This window comes from Narcine bancroftii, chromosome 2 (assembly GCF_036971445.1).
Source record: "Narcine bancroftii isolate sNarBan1 chromosome 2, sNarBan1.hap1, whole genome shotgun sequence".
Classification (NCBI taxonomy): Eukaryota; Metazoa; Chordata; class Chondrichthyes; order Torpediniformes; family Narcinidae; genus Narcine; species Narcine bancroftii.
Genome location: NC_091470.1, coordinates 105,318,181 through 105,339,623, shown reverse-complemented (window position 1 = coordinate 105,339,623; position 21,443 = coordinate 105,318,181). Strand labels below are relative to the sequence as shown.

The following is a 21,443-nucleotide window of genomic DNA, read 5'->3' as shown; positions in this document are numbered from 1 at the left end:
CGGCCACCGAGGCCCGCTCTCGCCTCCTTTTCGCTGCTTATTTTGACACATGGAATGTAAAAGGTTGGCCACCCCTGGCTTAGAAGAATATAGGCCAAATGCAGGTGGGGGAGGGGGGCGGACCTGGGTGGGTGGGACTCCTGGTTGGCGCGGGCAAGTTAGGCCAAGGGGCCTGTATCCGTGCTGTTGTTGGTCTTCCTGCCTCTGCCACCACCTCTAGCAGCCCATCCCAGATCCCAACCACTCTCTGTGTGGGAAAAACATACCCCTTTAATTCCCCCTCCCTCTCACTTGAAGCCTGTGCTTGAAGGAAGGGAACCTTGAAGGTGTGCCCATGAGCACTGTCGAGGCTTCGGCCAATCTAGTCTGTGTCAAGCTATTAATCTGCTTAGTCCCATTGACCTGCACCCGGACCGTATCCCTCTTAACCCCTCCCGTCCTAGTAATTTTTCTTAAATGATTTCTTAAATCGAGCCTGATTTCCCATTTCTGCTGGCAGCTCGTTCCACACTCTCACTGCTCTCCGTGAAGAAATTCTCACCTTTCACCCAAAACCTATGTTTCTTGTCTCACCCAACCGCATTTTTATAATCTCTTTTTAATGTAAACCATCATATTTTTAAAAAATAAGTGTTTAGTTGGTTAATTTAGTTCATTGTTTAGGTGGTGAGAATGCTAAATGACCAAAGGAATAGCTTGCACTAACCATCTGAGACTCGTATTCACAAAATTATTCTTATTTATTTGTGTATGTGAATACTTATCCTGCATATGTGTTGTTTGTCTGTATGTGCGTTATATCTTGTAGTGTCTCTCCAGATTTTGCACAGAGCACCGGAGAACACAGTTTCATCGGGTTGTACAATCAGATGACCTTGAACTTGAAATACTTGTTTGGCTGCATCTTAAGAATTTCAGCTTTCAATATGTATGACAATAAATGGCCGGTTAGCGCAACACTATTACAGCGCCAGCGACCAGCGTTCAAATCCGGCGCTGTCTGTAAGGAGTTTGTACGTTCACCCCCAGGGGCTCCCATCATTCAAAACGGGTTTGTAGGCTGAATTTAGGTGCAATTGGACAGCACGGGTCCAAATGGCTGGACCCGGCTTTTAATGTGCTGCCAATGCAATTACAAAACAAATTAAACTCATGTTCATTGAATCAAAAACCCCATCTCCTGGACTAATCCAGCAACAACGTCAGCACCAGTTGACTCTGGCTCGCAGCACTACAGCTGCTCACCCCGGTCTTTTCCCCACTGTATTTCCCCAACCTACAAACTCTGTTGCCAAGCGCCAGAGCAGTGGGCGCGGGGGAACACCACCCCCTGCAGATTGCCCTCCAAGTCACACGCCATTTCGTCTTGGAAACAATACGCCCTGGTCCTTCACCGTCACTGGGTCAAAATCCACACTTCACCCTCACCACACCGACTGCAGTGGTATCTAGTGCAGAGGAGGATCACCAGGATGAGTCCAGAGACCAGGGGGCGAGGGGTGCTAAGGTTAGCTATGAGGAGAGATCGAGTTGTCTGGGACTGTACTCACTTGAATTTAGAAGAATGAGAAGAGATCTTATAGAAATGCATAAAATTATGAAAGGCATAGACAAGATCGAGGTATATGTTTCTCTTGGTGGGGGGAAACGTTTCAGGGTAGTAGATTTAGGACGGAGATGAGGAGGAACTGCCTTTCCCAAAGGGTGGGGAATCTATGGTATTCGCTGACCATTAAAGCAGTGGAGGTGACCTCAGTAAATATAGTTCAGACAAAGTTGGATGGATTTTCACATAGTCGGGAAATTAAGGGATATGGGGAAAAGGCAGGTAGGTTGAGATGAGCCAGTCATCAGATCTCTTTGAATGGCGGAGCAGGGGCGATGGGCCGGATGGCCGACTCCTGCTCCTATTTCTTATGTTCTTCTGTTTCACCAACCATCTTAATGTTGTAGGGAGGGTAATAAATCCCAGAGGCAACTTGAAAAATGAATCCTTTAAAAGCTACTGAAGTCTGTGCGAACCTGCTGTGCTTATATATGTCGGCCACATACCCTACAAGGACTGTGCTGCCAAAGGAGTTTCGGGAGGCCCTGAAGGATTGGGAAAGGCACTCCAGAAATTCAAGGACATTTTTCTTCACTTAATCCCTCGTTACATTTGCCAAAGGAAAAGTCATTCTCGGGTGCAGGAGTCCAAGCCCTGAGGGCAAGATCAGCCCGGTAGGGTGACTGTGAGGGGCAGCACACTCTTCAGTCCCTCTCACCACTGCTCTCCCCATAGCACCTCCTCGCTGCCCGGATTTTGCACGTGGAATAAGCATTTCAAAACCGTCGAGGAGCTAACAGAAACCCTGTAGTTCACTGCAACGCGGATCCATTCAAAGAGTTGATGGAAATGTGGTCCATTAAAATGAAACAAAAGAGTCTTGCTTATTAGAGGTGAATGCTTCTCATGGAATACTAAGCCTTAGCTGCAGGCACTGATACCTGATGCAGCCAAATCACTGCAGCAAACGTGCTTGAACCGGCACCTGGGGTTTAATTACTGCTTCCTTGAGCTTTTGGATTTAATCTCTTGTTACAACTGGCTCCATCATCCGCCACAGACCTCCATCGTCTCCCTCCAGCTCTCAATGGCACCACTCTCCCCCACCTCTTTCCTCATCTTGTGTGTCTCCAAGCTGGCCCCCCTGGAATTTTTTCCCCCAATACTTTTGAATGAAATTGCTGGAGCAACTTGGCAGACTAGGAGAGATAGGTGGGGAAAGAGGCTATTCAGCCATCGGGTTAACCTCGCCGTTTAATCATCAGCTGATCTATTTTCCCACTCAGCCCGGCCTTCTCCCCACAACCCAGTGGTTCTCAACCCTACCTCCCCACTCACATACCACCTTAAGTAATCCCTTATTAACCACAGAGCACGGATGTTGCATGATGCCATCCGTGGTCTGTGGTGGTAAAGGGATTAATTAAAGTGATACGTGAGTTGGGGGGGCGGGGCGGGGGGAGAAAAAAGATGGAGAAGCATTGCCATAACCTTTGGCTGAAGAAGAACCTATCAATCTCTGCCTTAAATACATCGAATGACCTGGCCTCTGCTGGTGGCAACAAATTCCGCAGATTTTGGCAAAATAAATTCCTCCTCAGCTCTGTTCTAAGCGGATGCCCTTCAATCCTGAAGTCGTGGCATCTTGTCCTAGACTCTCCCGCCGCTGAAAACAACCTTTCGACATCTACTCCATCCACGCCTTTCAACATTCGAAATGGATCAGAATCTTATTGTCACGAACGTGTCACAAAACGTGTTGTTTTGTGGCAGCATCACAGTGTAAACATTTATATTGATAAGCTTACAAAATAAAGTGCTGGAAAAAAACAAAAATGCTTCAATGAGATCGCCCCCCCCCCCCCACTTCGTTCTCCAAAATTCCAATGAATACAGGCCAGAGTTGTCAAATGTTCCTCATTTGACAATTCTTCCATTCCAGTGAACTTCCTTTGAACCCTCTTGAATGTCAGCACATTCTTTCTTAAATTTTTCTGCGTCTCTGTTACAAGTGGATGCTCTTCAATCCTGAAGTTGTGCCCTCTTGTTCTAGACCCTTCCACTAGGGCAATGGCGAGGCAAAGTTTTGGATAGGGACCCCAGAGCAAGGCTGGTCCCGACCTGAAACATTGACTGCCCGTTTCTACACATGCATGGTGCCTGGCCTGCTAAGTTCCCCCATAGCTCAATGTTCCAGCATCTGTCCTCATTATACTTCTCTTCACATCAAGATGTCCCTGAAAAAACATTTTGACCTCTGATTCAGGGCATAGCAGGTAAATAGACTAAATAGTTGCTGTGCCCCCAGATCCTGTGACTGAGCATCACATCCAGGGACAGAGTGAACCGATCCACCCCCCCCCCCCCCCCCACCCCGGGTTGATGAGGGATTTGGGCCAGGGAGTGGTCGTGGAAGGGATCCCTACCTTGTAACCGCCGATCCGTTGATCCTGCTTGAAGTCCTTGCCATTCTTCAACCAGCGGAGAACTGGCAGTGGGTTGCCACCGGCTGGGCACCGAAATTTCACCGTTTTCATCGCCGGCACGGCATGGAGCTTCTTCTCCATCTTTTCAGGCTGCGCCCAGTACGGGGATCCTGCCAACAACCAGAAGACACATTTGGTTAGCCAGACCGTCGTGGCTTGACCGGGATGGTTGAAGCAGTGTGCTGCCAACTGGAGCCATTGACTCAAACTCAAACCGGTGAAAAACAAGAAATAAAGCTCACACTTTTAGCTTCTGGGTGGGTTTTACCGGCAACATTTATTTTTTGTAAAGGGCAGAATTATTTGTAGGTCAGCACTGGTTTGAAACAGGTCAAACGCACATCATTGTGGCAAAACTGGCAGAGATACAAGAGGTGGCATTTGCTCAAAGAGGTCAATCGAACTAGTCCTTCATCTAACTCACTCTCCCCAACCTCAACCACCTTCAAATTCAGCCTGCTGGTATCTTCACTCACCTCATTGTCCAGGTACAGTGGAATCAGCTTCCTCAACTCCTCAGAATCAGAATTTATTGTCATAAACAAGCCATGAAATTTGTTGATTTGCTGTAGCATCAAAGTACAAATGTTCATATTTATAACCATCTTACAACATCACTATAAATAAAATAAAAATAATAATGTATGAACAGTGAGGCAGTGTCTTTGGTTCATTGATCATTCAGGAATCTGATGGCAGCGGGGAGGAAGCTGTCCTTGTACCACTAAGCGCTCGTCTTTAAGCTCCTGTACCTCGATGGTAGCAGAGTGAAGAGGGCATGGCCTGGGTGGTGGGGGTCTTTGAGGATTGAGGCTGCTTTTTTAAAGACACGACCTCATGTAGATGCTCTCATTGGAATGAAGTCTGGTGCCAGTGATGTCGGAGGCCGAGTTAACAACCCTGTGGACTTTATTCTTTTCCTGAGAGTTGGTGCCTCCGTACCAGGCAGTAATGCAGCCAGCCAGAATGCTCTCCATGGTTCACTTGTAGAAGTTTACGAGAGTCTTCGGTGACATAACAAATCTCCTCAGACACCTCACAAAGTATAACCGCTGGTGAGCCTTCTTTGTGATTGCATCAATGTGGAGGCTCCAGGACAGATCCTCAGAGATGTTGATACCCAGGAATTTGAAGTTCTAGACCCTCTCCATGACTGAGCCCTCAATGAGGACTGGGTCATTTTCCCTCGACTTCCTTTTGAAGGCTGCAATCCTTCCCTTGCTCTTCCTCTCTAAAACACACACCTTTTGATCATCTATCTCAGTCTGAGGAACACCACCTAGTGTATCCAACAGCTCTCAGGATCTCCAACTTCTCTTACTACCCCAACCCTAAACTACCCTAGGACCACAAAAGATCTGTCTGCACTCCTGAAACATCACATTATTATTTTCTTACAATAACAGCAACTGTGAATATCTATTGATCAACCCTTTGATGAATTTTTTTTTTAATTGAGAGACACGGTACTGGAACAGGGTCTTTGGCCAAATACACCCATGTGACCAACTAACCTACTAATCTCCATACATCTTTGGAGTAAAGTGGAGCACGCAGAGGCAATCTATGCAGGAGAACAGCTGTGGACTTGAACCCAGGTTGCTGGTACTATTAACGCATCCCCAGAACCAGCAAGGACTCGATGGGCAGAATGGCCTTCCTCCTGCAGTGCAGGATCCAGAGGCTTGGTCAAGGGCTGCAGATGCACTAGTCCTGGCTTGAACTTAACAGAATGAATGTCTAAATTCGTGGACTTCAGGAGGACCAGGAATGACTTCCCTCCACCTCTTATCAACTCTGTAGTGGAGAGAATGGAGAGCGCCAAGTTCCTTGGAGTTTACTCAAATAGCGACCTATCGTAGACACACATCTCTTCACTTGTCAGGAAGGCGTAACATCAGTTGCACTTCCTGAGAAAGCAAGACTACTGGCCACCATTACATCAAGCTTCTACAGGAGCTCTGTCGAGAGCGACCTGGCCGGCTGCATCACTACAGTTGCTGCAGAGAAATGGATCAGAGGTCAATCCACAGAGTATCAGAGAGGATCACCAGCATCTCCCTCCCTCCCTCCCCACCCCAACGTGATCTACTGAGATCGTTGTCTGAAAAAGGTGCACAAAATCAGTGAGGACCCCTTGCATCCGTTGGGGAAAAAGATCCAGGAGTATCAGAACCAGCACCACCAGGCTGAGGAACAGCTTCTTCCCACAGACAGTGACCAAAGGAACCACCTGAGGCTCTCATAATCACGGAACAATATTTATTTGTATAGATGAATGCTTGTCCTGCATATGTACTGTTTGTCTGTATATGTCTGGTTGTGTGTTTTGCACTAAGGACCAGAGAACGTTGCTTTGTCAGGTTGTACTTGTACAATCAGAAGACAGTAAACTTGACTTGAATTAAACTGGAAACTACCATCAGAAAGAATGGGCATGGAATTATCAAACTGGTGTGAAATAGGGTTCCCATGAATCAGCTACTCTTGCATGTACTGGCCCTGTGTGTGACTGCAGACCAACACCACAACAGTGCCTGAAACAGTAACCCCAAGGTTCCAGGGCAGCCATCCAGGGCTCTGTCAAATGGTGCGTGGTCTGAGAAAATCAGTGCACTGGAGGCGTTTCTGGTGGCGAGATAAGAGAGATCTAATTTAATTTTTTAACCTTAACGTCAAGGTTTAAATTGCCATTTCAGGCACACTAAAACAAGGGTTCACTGTGCACCTGTGAATGCCATTGTCTCAGCTCTGCATTCATTACGGAAACCACACGCTTCAGGGCTGAGCTTATGAAGAACAAATAGGCAGATTGATCAAGAGCGCCAGAGGCAGAGAGGTATAGAGTTCCAGCACTTGCTTCTGATGGCTGATGAGCTTTCAGTCCAGATTATCAGTCACCTGGTAGAATTTATCAGGTAGGGAGGGCAGAGGTGGAAAATGGATCAATTAAAATGAGGTATCCCCCGCTGCCCCCCCCCCCACCCCACCTTTGGTGAAATGAGTCACGTTTCGTATTTTCTGACAATGCTGAGATTGGGGCAGATTTTGAGCCTTAGCTGTGACTGAACCTGGAGGCAGATTCACTGGTAATCACTATGCACCAACATGCAAGGAGAAAGGCAGCAGGTCACACCGCATCCCAAAACTTTGGCTTCCCTTTACTTCCTCTGGGTGCTGTGCAACCTGCTGAGTTTCTCTCAGCGCATTCGTGCGCACCATCCTCGCAAACTTTCTTCTTTAACTCCAGGAGATTCACAGGCCTTTCAGCCCAACAGCTCAACCCCCCACCCCCACCAGTCACCTCCAGAGCTCTTCGATTTCAACCAGAGTTCCTGATTTAGCGTCTTGACAGTTGGCAGATTGTGGACAGGTGGGGAGGGGAGGCTGGTGTACCCAAAATGAGCAGTTTGGGCTTGCAGTGGACAGCCAGAGGTCCTCCGAGCAGCTACAGGTGATTGAGGGTGGCAAGCACTAGTTGAAGGGGCTTCGAATTAATATCCCAGGTTCTCTAATCTAGGAGATAGTAGTTAACCATTTGCGAGCAATGAGAGAACTGACGCGTTCAATCGACATTGCACAAACACTCACCCACCCCCCAAAAAATTATACATCGCATATCTACACACATACACAAACACACCCTCCCAAAAACTATACACCACACACACACACCACACACACAGATACACAAAAACTACACACCGCACAGATCTTCACCCCACACACTAAACCGGTTACCAACACTGAGAAGCTGTATGAACTCAGCGGCCCATCAATGTTTCGGGTCGGGATCCTCTCCAAGACTGACCCGCTGAGTTTCTCATAACTTTCTCATGATTCCAGCGCCTGCAATTCTTGTGTTTCTCTAAAAAAAAACACCCTGTTGTACCATGTTCTACCATTCTGAACCATTTTCTTTCCTTTTACATACCACCTTAAGTAATCCTTTGCTAACCATGGAGCACCTACTATACCATTCAATGGGTGCTCTGTGGTTGGTAAGGGATTAGATGTGGTATGCGAGTTGAAAGAAAAGGGTAGAGAACTGATGTAGGCAGCGCCTATGGAGCAGAAGGCGGTCCCCTACAGGGTCCCCACATAAGAATACTCACTGCAGCTTCCACCTGAAAGGCTTGGGCTCAAATACCTCTCCAGTGCTGAGGAAGACAACACGCCTGAAAGCGTCGTCTGCAGACGGACCCCAAGGTTGACCCCCATGTTCACGCGATGCCATTTCAAGGAATTGGGAGTCTCAGGGAGGGTGTGGAGATACTCTCCGCTGTCCATGCTATAGTTCGTGGGAGTGAGCGGCTTTGCACCATTCCAAGCCATACAAAAACAGAAGCTCCCCTTTAATGAACTTCTTTGACCTGGTGGGAGAGTTACAGGATTGAAGGGATCCGCTTAGAACAGAGGTGTGTAGGAATTTCTTTAGCGGGTGGGGTGGTGAATCTGTGGAATTTGTTGCCTCAGGTGGTTGTGGAGGCCAGGTGTAATTAAGGTTCTTGATTAGTCAGGCCATCAAGGTATGGGGAGAAGGCCGGGGAGGGGGGCTGAGTGGGAAAATGGATCAGCTCATGATTAAATGGTGGGGCAGGCTCGATGGGATGAATGGCCTAGTTCTGCTCCTATGTCTTACGGACAGTTGACAATACAGTGAAAGGCAGCAGCAAATACCAATGTGCCCAACATGTCCCTCCCTTTAAGCGAGAAACACGACACCTTCATCTGTCAAGTGGAATCCTGCGCTTTTGTGTCAGATCTCGGCTGCCTTCTAAAATTCCTTTCTGGGGCTTGGGAGACACAAGAGACTGAAGTGGCTTTGTTGGGTTGTCTGGTCCCGGCACTTTCGCCACCGCTTGTTAAGGTTTCCCGCCTATGTCAGCTGGTAACACGGCGTTGGTGAGTAAATAGAGTACTGATCCCTAAAGTGCAGTCCACCAACGCTGCTCCTCCACCCACCAGCAACTGCTGGTCCTCGAGAAACAATGGCACTGCACTTCCTCCACTCAGTCGTAGCTCAGCACTCAAAGCAGGAAGATTAGAGCGACCATTCTCAACCTCAATGAGAGGGTGAGCACATGACAAACGCTTGTCGTCCCTTGTACAGAAGGATGAGGCATTTCAAATTCTGAAAAGCCCAGGACAGAGTGGATGTGTTCCATAGTAGGGGATTCTAGGACAAGAACCAGGTACATTGATCAATCGGGCCCATGGGCCAAAAGGGCCTGTTACTATGCTGTGTGCCTAAATTTAAATAAATTTAAAATGTTTAAAAAAGTTAAAGAGACCGCCACTTCAGGGTAAAAGGGCGTCAATTTAAAACAACGACGTGGAAACATTTCCTCAACCAGAGGGTGGTGAACTTGGTGCCACGGGCGGCTGTAGAAGCGAGGTCATTTGGTGTATTTAAGGCAGAGATTGATGGATATCTGATTAGTCAGGGCATCAAAGGTGATGGGGGGAAAGCCGGGGATGATCAGCTCACGGTTAGAATGGTGGGGCAGACTCGATGGGCCAGTGGGCCTCCGTCTGCTACTGCATCTTGTGATTCTGCTTTGGCTCCCTTAGGACCATGCTCAAAGTTTATGTGTCTCCTTCCCAACAAAGAGGTCAAGTTCAGTTGGTTTCTTCCATACTTCTCTACGAGTATTTTATGAATTCTTAAATGTGCTGTGCACCCCCCCTCCAATTGAGAATGGCTGGATTAGAGGACTGGGGCATAATGCTCCACAATGCTCAGTGGCCGGAAGGACACTGAAAAACCAAGGCTGCGACTACTCACAATTAATTGGTGTAACTGGGCAGCACAGGCTTGTGGGCCAGAAGGGCCCATTACCCTGCTGTATATTTAAAATTAAAAAAAAATTTAAACCAACATCGCAAAGGATCCCCATCACCCTTGGCACAACCCTTTCTTCCTGCTACCTTCGGGCAAAAGCCTGAAGATCGGCCCGTCCAGGTTCAAGGACAGTTTCTTTCCAGCAGCCAACAGGCCCTAGAATTTGCCCTCATCACACTAACTACGGACACCTCCGACACCACAAGAGAACTGTCTGCATGACTCCAAAGTTGCTTTTCTTTACACCAGGAAAACTGTGAATATTTAGAAGCAGCTTGGTTGGCGTAGCGGTTAGCTGCAACGCCTTTACAGCACCGGCGGTCGAGACCAGACCGGGGTTCGAATCCAGTGCTATCTGTGTGGGTTTTCTCCAGGGGCTCCTGTTTCCTCCCACTGTTGAAAATGAACCGGGGGGGGTTGGTTAATGGGGTCTAAATTGGGCAGCACGGACTCATGGGCAGAAATGGCCTGTTACCGTGCTGTACGTCTAAACCTATCACCTATCTTTTGGATTCTGTTGTCTCTTTTTAATCCAAATGTTTTCTTTTAATTGTTCAGCTGCAGCAAGCAAGAATTTTGGTGCATTGTACAAAGCGAATGACAATAAATCTATCGTCATTTACAATATAGTAGCATGGTTGGTGTAACACTGCTGCGGCGCCAGCGATCGGTACTGGGGTTCGAATCTGCCCTGTCTGTAAGGAGTTTGTATGTCCTCCCCGTGACTGTGTGGGTTTCCTGCGGGGGCTCCGGTTTCCTCCCACCCATCATAACGCACTGGGGATTGTAGGTCAATTGGGTATAATTGGGTGGAATGAGCTCTTGGGCTGAAAGGGCTTGTTACCGTGCTGCATGTCTAAATATAATAAAAATTATACAGGCAGCATGGTTGGTGTAGTGCTAACGCTATTATGTCAACATCTCCGAGGATCTGTACTGGGGCCTCCGTGTCGATGCAATCACGAAGAAGGCTTGCCAGTGGCTATACTTTGTGAGGTGTTTGAGGAGATTCCGTACGTCACCGAAGACTCTCGAAAACTCCTACAGGTGTGCTGTGGAGAGCATTCTGGCTGCTTGCATCAATGTCTGGTATGGAGGTGTCAACACTCAGGACAAGAACAAACTCCAGAGGGTTGTTAACTCAGTCTGCAACATCACGGGCACCAGTCTTCACTCCGTCGAGGGCATCTACAAGAGGCGGCGTCTTAAGAGAGCAGTCTCTATCCTCAGGGACTTCCCCCCACCCCCTCCCCCTCCACCAGCCCCACCCAGGCCATGCCCTCTTCACCCTGCTACCATCGGGGGGGAAAAAAGGTACAGGAGCCTGAAGACAAGCACTCAGCGGCACAAGGACAGCTTCTTCCCCTCCGCCATCAGATTCCTGAATGATCCATGAACCAAAGACACTGCCTGACTTTGACTTTTCGTGCATTATTTTTGTACGGTGGTTTATATAAATGTTTGCACTGTGATTGCTGCGACAAAACAACAAACTTTGTGACATGCTCATGACAATAAATTCTGATTCTGACTACAGTGCCAGTGACCTGGGTTTGAATAGTTAAGAAGGCCTATGGGATGCTGGGCTTCATTAATGGGGGGGGGGGGGGGGGGGGATTGAGTTCAAGAGTCGAGAGGTCATGGTGCAACTCTACAAATCTCTGGTGAGACCACACTTAGAGTATTGTGATTAGTTCTGGTCACCTTATTATAGGAAGGATGTGGAAGACATGGAGAGGGTGCAGAGGAGATTTGCCAGGATGTTGCCTGGATTGAATAATAAGTCTTATGAGGTGAGGTTAGCAGAGCTGGGACTTTTCTCTTTGGAGCCTAGAAGGATGAGAGGAGAGATCCAAAAGATTTTGAGAGCTAGCACCTGTTTCCTAGGGCAGGATCAGCAAACGTATGTACAAAGTTAAGGGAGAGAAGTTTCGAGGCGATAACAGGGATGTTTTTTTTTAAGCACAGAGAGTTGTGGGTGCCTGGAATGCCTTGCCGGAGATGGTGGTGGAAGCAGAAACATTGGGGGAATTTAACCCTCTTAGCCAGACATGTGGATGATATAAAAATAGAGGGTTACCACAGAACATTACAGGACAGAAACAGGCCCTTTGGCCCTTCCCGTCTGTGCCGATCCATTTTTCTGCCTAGAGGATTTAGAAAGGATGTATGGGTTGGCACAACGAGGGCCTGAACTGTGCTGCATTGTTCTATGAATTTCAGTTAAAAAAAAACACAGAAATGCTGGAGGAACTCAGCAGGTCTCCCAGCTTCCAGAGGAGATATAGTACCGATGTCACAGGCCTGAGCCCTTCTTCAAGGTACGAGTGAAAAGCAGGCAGAAGCCCGTGGGGGGTGGGGGGGGGGTGGGTGGGGAGGAGAGAAGAAAGGGCGGGGGAAGGAGCGCATACCACCAGGCAAGAGGTGATAATTGGACGTGGATAGGAGTATTGGAGGGGAAAGGTGAGAACTGATCGGGCAAGGCGGATCTGTGAACACACAGCTGGAGGAAGGGAAACAGAAGGAAAAGGAAAGAGAGAGACAGAGCGCAAGGAAAGGTGAAATAGGGATGGGGGAAGGGGAGAGACGAGTTGAGGAGGGCGCTAAGGGAAACAAAGAAGTTGATATTAATGCCAGTTTTGACCACCGGGTTCAAAGTTCAGTCCATTTGCATTATTGTGCTCATGTATATTGGGAGCAGTTAGTGCAGCACGATTACAAAGCCAACGGCCGGGCTTCAAATCCCACGGGTTTTTACGCTCTCTCTGTACCTTTGTGGGTTTCCTCTGGGTGTTCCGACTTCCTCCCCTCCCTGTTTAAAAAAAAAACGTCCCGGGTGGGGGTTGTAAGTTAATTGGGCGGCACGGGCTCGTAGGCCGAAAGGGCCTGTTACCGTGCAGTATGTCGGAACAAAATAAACATGACAAAAACTCTTATCTGATGCTTTCCCCGTTCAAACAACTGCCTGCTGGCCTGCGAGTTTAACCCCGTTTCCCTTTCTTCAGTCGACGACCTTTCCTCTTTTGGCTCTGCGAGCATCGACAGAATTTGATCCGGAGGCCTTCCCTGCGATCAATGGGCTCTGCGTGCAGAGCCAGTCCATCTCTTGGCCAAAGTTATTAATTACTCTGACAGCAGAGGGTTCCGGGAATCGGAGAGCCCCGACAGCCATTCAAGGGTGAATGCAGCTCTGCTGTGAGTCATCAGTGCCAAGTTTGGCACCTGAGCTCGAAAACAAAAGATAAATCATTTTTGCTTCACCGGTGCACCTCGAGGGCCAAGAATGAGATCATTTTTTTTTTAGCATCAATCAACTTGAACAAAAGAGGCTCCAAAGTCAACAGGCAACATTTTTGTCATCGTGAGGGACAACAGGGAACGGTGCCAGAGCTTGTCCCTGTGACGACCAGGGACCCGTGATTCCTCTCCCACTTGCCCATTCAATTTAGAACATAGAACCTTACCGCAGACTCTTTGGCCACACTGTTGTGTTGTGCAGCATTTGCGTTTTCTGAAAGAACATATAGAACATAGATCGCTACAGCACAGTTCAGGTCCTACAACCCTCAATATTGTGCCAGCCTATATATTCCTACCAAAATAAAAAACTAAACCCTCCTGACCTCGTAACCCTCTATTCTTTTTGTATGCTTAAGTCTCATAAATACCCCTAATGTTTCAGCCTCCACCGCCACCCCTGGATAAACATTCCAGACACTCACAGCTCTGTGTAAAGCATTTACCCTGATGTCTCCCCCTAAACTTTCTTCCCTTGACTTTGTACAGATGTCCTCTTGTGTTTGCTGCCCCCACCCTTGGAAAAATGGACTAATGGACTTGCGGGACAAGTTCGCCGCGTTGGTGTTCCCCCCCCACCCCCCCACAACCCACCCACCAGCGTGTATCCTTAAGGACTTAGCCACCATGGACTTTGTGTTTGTCCAACAAGGCCCACACCCAGCCCTACTCCAACAGCCCTACGAAGGCCCCCACAAAGCCCTGAAATGAGCAGGCAAGACATTCACTCTGGACATTGGGGGCAGAGAAGAACTGTCTACGGCGGACAGGCCGAAAGCGGCACATTCAGCCCAAAAGATGGGGATGGCCACCCAAAGCGGCGAGACACTAAAACCGCTTCTGGGGTGGGTTGTAAGGCTGCACACATCGATACGCAGGCGAAACGCCCCCACGTGTCACAGCTGCGATAGCAGGGCAGCCGTGTTAAGATGGCGCCTTCGGGTTTTGGGAGTGCATCGTGGCCTCTGCCGCAGCATGCGCTTTTCAGAAGCATGGTGACGTCAATGCCGACGCGGGGCAAGGTTTGCGTCTGCCCTTAAAGGCAGGCACGGGCATTCGAATAAAGTCAGTTGGAACTGAAACTCACACCGACCTGTGGTTTTCTTTCAATCGTGGTACCTACAAATGGTCTTTGAGATTTAGACTAGCAGGGGAGTAGCTACGTCATATACCCTAGACCAGCGGAGCAGTCCTCTTCTAGGGGGCCATCCTCTGCGACCAAGCGCTGAACTTCGGGAGGGACGCACATGGAGTTGTGAGGGAAGGGTGACACCCGCCTAGCCAACCAGATCAGCCGAATCATCCCTAGTGATCAATGGGGTGACACATGTCGCAGCCAGATCGCCCTCACACCCACTGTCTACCTGATCTATGGCTCTCAGTATCTTCTAGACCTCTATTAAAAGTCTCCTCTATGCTTCAAAGAGAAAAGTCCCAGCTCTGCTAACCTTGCCTCATAAGACGTATTTTCCAATCCAGGCAACATCCTGGTGAAACTCCTCTGCCCCCTCTCCATAGCTTCCACATCCTTCCTGTTCTGAGGAATGCTTAACCAACGTGTCAGTCCTGTTTCCCCTTTCCTTCTGCTCGATGCTGTGTGACCTGCTGAGTTTGTGCACAGGACCCCAACATCTGCGGACTTGCTCATTTACCTCCAAGAGGCTACGCGGACTTCCGCAGAGACCTCATACGGCGGGGAGCAAGAGAATATTCCAATTTCCTCTGCTCTGCCAGTTTTCCCTCTCGCCAGCGGGCAACGACAGGCCCGACTCACACCATGCCATCACTTACGTGCTTCTTTCCCGCTCCTTTCATCCGACTCGTTCCTGTCATCATTGTCCACGTCTAGATCCTCCTCCTCGTCCTCGTCGTCGTCCTCGTCGTCCTCCTCCTCCTCCACTGAGTACACAGAATCTGTCAGGGCAGAGAGAGCCATGCTAGGGATCGAGGGTGATGGAGGTAGCATGCAGTGCCGAGCTCCCCGCACTGACCCCAACCCCTGCCCTGACCCCACGCCCCGCACTGACTCAACTCCACTCCCCACCCAGAGCTCAGCTGCACCAGAATATGTGTGTTGGCACTGAATTTAGAGGAATTCTAAGTGAACACTGAATGGAGGAACTGGTTCTTCGAGACAGCAGTGAATCTGTGGAATTCTCTGCCTAAGGAAGCAATGGAGGCTGCCTCATCAAATATATACAACCCAGATAGATTTTAGCAATGGAATTAAGGGTAATGGGGAAAAGGCAGGTAGATGTGTGAAATGATGCACTTTGGAAAGTTGAACTTGAGTTATGTAGTTAGTGGCCAAATTCTTAACAGTGTGGTGGAACTGAGGGGTTTTTTGGATGGAGATCCATCCCTCAAGGTTAGGACACAAGTTGACAGGGTGGTACGGTGTGTTGGCCTTCATGAGCCATGGGATTGACTTCAGAAGTCTTGAGGCAATGTTACAACTCCATTAAACTTTGGCTAGACTACACTTGGAGTATAGAGCTCAGCTCATTACAGGAAGGGTGTAGATGTTTTGAAGGCGCTGGGCAGATTTACCAGGATCTTGTCTGGATTGGAGAACATGCCATATGAAGCAAGGTTGACAGAGCTGGAGTGATGAACGATGACGAGCGACTTAATAGAGGTGTATAAGATTATGAGAGACAACCTGCACTTTTTTTTTCCTGGGGTATCGATATCAAACACCAAAGGGCATCTGTTTAAGGCGAGCAGAGGAAAGTTTAGTGAGGTTAGAAATAGGAGGACAATGCGCTTAACACATGGGTAAAGACATGGTGCAGGAGGGAGGGCTTCGGGTTTCTGGATCATTGGGCTCTCTTCCAGGGAAGGTGGGACCTGTTCTGATGGGACGGTTTGCATCTGAACTGGGAGGGGGGGTGGGGGAAGAAACTAATATCATGGAAGGTTTGCTAGTGCTGCTCCGGTGGGCTCAAACTAGATTTGCAGGGGGGTGGGGGGGAACCAGAGGGCCAGAGCAGATAGAGGAGTGGAGGAGAGAAATAACTTGAAAATTACATGCTCGAAGTCAACTAGTTTGTACATGGTGGAAATTTTCTAAAGCTCATCTATTTCACAGCAAGGAGTATTGCAGGAAAGGCAGATGAGCATGGATTGACACATTGTGACCATGAGCGAAACTTGGTTGAAAGAGGCAGGACTGGCAGCACAATGTTTTGGGCTTCTGTTGCTTTAGATCTGATAGAACAGGGTGATGAAAGGGGGAGGAGTGGCACAGACCTGAAGGCTCGTCCACTGAGGCTATATGAGTGGAACTGAGGAATGGAAAAGGTATGACCATGCTCATGAGGTTGTTTTATAGACCGCCCAATAGTCAGCAAGAATTGGAGAAGCAAATCTGAAGAGAGACAGCAGACAGCTGCAGGAAACATAAGGGTGGTGATAGGAGATTTTAATTTTGCACATATTGTCTGTGACTCTCTACAGTAAAAAGGGCTGGACGGCTTGGAGTTTGTCAAATGTGTTCAGGAAGGTTTTCTAAATCAATATATTGAGTTACCAACTAGAGAGAATGCAATACTGGATTTGCTTTTAGGGAACAAGACAGGACAGGTAACAGAAGTATGTGTAGAGGAACACTTTGGGTCCAGTGATAATGCCATTAATTTCAATTAATAATGGAGAAGGATAGGCCGATATTCTAAATTGGAGAAACGCTAATTTTGAGGAAATGAGAAAGAATCTAGAATGCATGGATTTGGATAAAGTGCATATCTTTCAGGCAAAGATGTACGAGGTAAAGGGGAGGACCTTCAAAGGTGAAATTTTGAGAGTACAGAGTTCGTATGTTCCTGTCAAGATGAAAGGCCAGGTTAGCAGGCATTAGGAGCGTTCACAGTCTTAGACAGGACCTTGTGAAGGACCTGTAATGTTCTACTTAGGTGGAGCCAGATCAGTCACGATCTTGTTGAATGACGGAGCAGGCTCGCTGGGTAGAATGGTTTACACCTGCACATAATAAAATTTTGGGGTTCAAAAATGATTCTGCTGGAGGAACTCAGGGGGTAAAGGAGTATCGGGCCCGAGACCTTCGCCAAGACTGAGACCATAGAAGGGTGAAGGATAAAAGACAGATGGAGAGGTAGAGGGTGTTAATTGACGGGAAAAGGGGAGAGCGGCAAGAGGAGAAAAAAGGTGGGGGCCTTGTGGGGGTGTTGAAAATTATGGGGAGAAGGGTTGAGGAAGAATAGATCAGCTGTGATTCGAATAGTGGACTAGACTCAATGGACAGGTTGAGGAAGATGATCATAAAGTGTGGGGATGGACAGGAAGGGAAATGGAAGACTGGACCCAAAGCCCCAGTCACCATGAAGCAAGACACCGAGTTCCACCGGCATTCTGAAATAGCCCTCGTCCATGACCCCGCCCGGCCTGCCCCACGTACCAGAGACATTGACAGAGAAGTGCGAGGTCTCACTGCCAGAAGGCCCGTTGGTGAGGCAGGTGTACCGGCCAGAATCCCCGGGCACCGAGTCGGTGATCTGCAGGTACTCTGCGGTGATGCGGGTACGGTTGTTGGCCAGTATCTGGGCCCCGTCCTTGATCCAGGCGATGCTCTGGACGTCGTCCCGCAGCCGGCAGCGCAGCTCCAGTGGATCGCCCGGGTGGGCCGAGTACGCCTCCACTCCCGCCCTCTGCTTTAGGGACACTGCTGGAGCAAGGCAAGGCCCAGTTAACGACCGGTGCATGCTTCACTGCGAAACGCAGAGGTTAGTGCCGCTGCCTCATGGCCCCAGTAAACCTTATGTCCTGCAGCAGATGAACATAACAAAACGCTTGGGCAGAGTATGGGAAACAGAGGATGTGGGCCAATGTCCTCAAACTCTTTTGGTCTAAGGCCCACCTGGGTTCCAGCCTAACCTGCCATGGCCCATAGGAGTCAAAGACTGAGCGATATTTTCAAGTTAAAAGCAACTCTATACGAAACACGTCGATCTAATTAAAGTAAAATTTTTAAAGAGCCACTTGGAAAGACCCTGTAGCCCACCACGGCCCACTGGTTGAATACCACTGGGTGATGAGGGGAGAGAGGAACCTGAGGGGGTAATATTTTTACAGAGGGTGGTGGGTGTATGGAACAGGCTGCCAGAGGAGGTGGTTGAGGTAGGTACTCATGGATAGGATGGGTTTAGGCAGGTGGGATTAGTGTAGGTGGGATACTTCAGTCGGTTGTGAGCAAAATGTGAGCTGAAAATGGCGGCACTGCCGAAACCCCTGTAACAGCAGCGCTGCTACTAGTGCGAACACACAGAGAGCGAGGAGTGGAGAAGCAATGCTCCTGCGAGGTCCAGAAGCCCAGTCAACTGCTGTCAGCTCTGCAAAGGCTTTGAAGGAGCCAACGGTAGTTTTATTTCAAATCCCACGAGTGCGGGGTCTGCACCCAAGGTGATGGCACCTTGGATCGGCAGTTGCCACGAGGGGTTGCAGACTCCAGTGGAGCGGAGGATTGAACACCAGAAAACCTCCCCCATCTGAGAAGGAGAAGCAGAGGAGACAATACACGAGACAATGACCATGGCGGTGGACCAGTGAGGGGGCTATGGGGCTAAAAGACCCACGCATGCTGTGGGGACCAGGATCCATTGAATTCCCACTGTAGGGGACAAGGTACAAGTGGATCCCCAGTGATCATGGAGACCAGGATATCCCAAGTACCACATCGAACGTGGGCAAACTACGGGAACCCTAACACCTTCTTATGAGATGACAAACTGAGGCCCCTACTGCTGGACGTGGAACATTCTCTCTACCACCGCCCGAGCAGGTCTGGATCGCCTATCCATGAGATGGTTTGTGAGAGAAAGAGTGATGGGCAGAAAGGAGGGAGGGAGAGGGAGAGAGAGAGAGAGAGAGAGAGAGAGAGAGAGAGTTAGAGTCTGTGAGACGGTGAGTAGAATGGGGGAGATTGTAAAAGAGAAGAGTGAATGTGGGGGAGAATGGCAGGAGAGGGAATGACATGGAGAGGGGGAATGAGGGGGAGAGGTGGGGAATGAGGGGGAGGGGGGAATGAGGGGGAGGGGGGAATGAGGGGGGAGGGGGGAATGAGGGAATGAGGAGAGTGAGGGAGGAGGAATGTGTGTGAAGGGGAGGGAGAGGAGAGTGGGGGAGAGAGAATGGAGGCTGAGAATGAGAGTGAGGTAAAGAGTAAAAGAAAAATGGCGGGGGTGGGTGGGGAAGAAAGAGGACAGATTGGGTTGCTGGCCCAGGCCCATACTCTGCAGGCAACGACTGCATCGAAGCTCACAGCAAAGAGAGCAAGCTGAATGTCCCATTAAGAAGAGCAGAGGCAGGTTTAGCCCTCCCCCATCCTATTCTTTTCCAGGGACTCTCAGCTGGGGTGGGGGTGGTGGGGGTGGGGGGTGGTGGTGCTGAAGGCATTTCCTGACCTGGAGCACACATGCCAGCAGCTCCCACAACTCCATGGCAGGAAGTGTGCTGAGGCCCCACTGCGGCATGCAGCATACAAACGGGCTCTAAGTGAGGCAGTGCGAGGTGCACCAGTCCCAATAAAACCACAGCTTTGGACACATTTGTTGAGGAAAAGCTTTCTTTCCAACTCTCCTCCCTCCATCTCTCCCCCTCTGTCTCTCCTTCTTCCATCCATCCCCCTTTTCTCCACCTCCCGTTTCTCCTCCCTCCATCTTAAATTTAGACACACCGCAAGGTAACAGGCAATTTCGGCCCACAAGTCCCTGACGCCCAATTAACCTACAACCCTCCCTGATACGTTTTGAACTGTGGGAGGAAACCGGAGCCCCCTGGGGAAAACCCACACAGACATGGGGAGAACATGCAAACTCCTTACAGACAGCGTGGGATTCAAACCCTGGTCCGGATCGCTGGTGCCATAAAGGTGCCTCCCCTCCCACTCTTTTTCTCCTCCCCTCTGTCTCTCCTCCCTCCATCTCTCTCCCCTTTTCCTCCTCCACCTTTCCTCTCTGTTTCTTCCCCTCTATCTCCTCCCTCCATGCTCTTCAACACAATAGGCCCTTCAGCCCACAGCATTGTGACTGGCTACATAAACTACCCCACGATCAATCTAATCCTTCCCTACCCCACAGCCACTTCCGGAACTTCTTCCATCCCACAGACTGCTACTCATCCTCTCATTGCCGATGTGGTGACTGCCAGACCCTAAGTGGAAGGTGCTGATCTGCTGTGATGGCTCAACCATTAATTTTTTTTAAACCAAAAATGGACTTTATTCACAACAAATTATTTACAAAAAGAAATCCGTTCATTTCTATTTACACCATAGTCACCACTGTGGCCCCAAGTTGCTTCTCTTCCCCCTCCCCCACTCAGTTGTTTGAGGGGCTTTCCCTTGGTCTTGGCTCCTCATTGCCCAGTGATGGGAGGACTCTAGACTATGGTCCTTCCCCACAGCACCTTCGCTTTGGCTGCACCTACCCTCAGCATGAACTACTGCAGCCTGGAACGTGCCAATTGGCAGCGTTCCCATCACCAACATCTCCCTGTGCCTGTTCCAACATTATATTCCAGGCTGCTGCAGGTTGGGGAGTCTGGTGCCCTGAAGTCAGGGTCCCTGTAGGTCTGGGTGTGTCAGAGCCCAGGGCCCCTGTAGGTTTGGGTGTGTGAGATCCTAGGGGTCCCTGTATGTCTGGGTGTATCAGAGCCCAGGGCACCTGTAGGTCTGGGTGTGTGAGTTCTTGAGCATCACTACCTTGGAGGATCTTTTCTGGACCCAACACACCAACAGCATCATGAAGAAAGCACCTCTACTTCCTCAGGAGTTTACGGACATGTGGTGGAAAGTGTACTGACCAGCTGTATCAGGGTCTGGTATGGAAACACCAATACCCCTGAGAGTAAAGCCCTCCAAAAGGTAATGGTCACAGTCCAGGACATCATAGGCAAAACCCTTCCAACCATCGAGGACATCGACAGAGAACGCTGCCGTCGGAGTGCAGCAGCAATCATCAAGGATCCACACCACCCAGCACACGCTCTGTTCTCGCTGCTGCCATCGGTGCCAGAAGTCTCACACCCACCAGGTTCAGGAACAGTTGCTCCCCCTCCACCATCAGACTCCTCAACGACAAACTCAATCAGGGACTCATTAAGGACTCTTACTTGTGCACTTGATTGATTTTCTTTGTTCTCTCTGTATTGCAGTCAGTTTGTTTACATTTGTTATCTGTTCACAGTTCTTAATTTGTTTACATGTGCACACTCTGTACAGTTTTTTTGCACTACCAATTAGTGGCAATTCTGC

General features: G+C 49.2%; 1 protein-coding gene across 5 annotated transcripts in view; it reads right to left on the bottom strand.

The window, feature by feature from the left end:
- LOC138754069 (fibroblast growth factor receptor 1-like) overlaps positions 1-21,443 on the bottom strand; it is a 167,811-nt gene that overhangs the window by 56,370 nt on the left and 89,998 nt on the right. For 3 of the 5 annotated variants that reach the window (XM_069917822.1, XM_069917825.1, XM_069917823.1), the window contains 3 exons: positions 17,592-17,858; positions 14,966-15,088; positions 3,973-4,142 (listed from right to left, as the gene is read on the bottom strand). In XM_069917822.1, the coding sequence (XP_069773923.1) occupies positions 3,973-4,142; positions 14,966-15,088; positions 17,592-17,858 (560 nt within the window). The remainder of the gene's footprint in view (positions 1-3,972; positions 4,143-14,965; positions 15,089-17,591; positions 17,859-21,443) is intronic. The other 2 variants (XM_069917824.1, XM_069917826.1) reach the window with 1 other exon arrangement.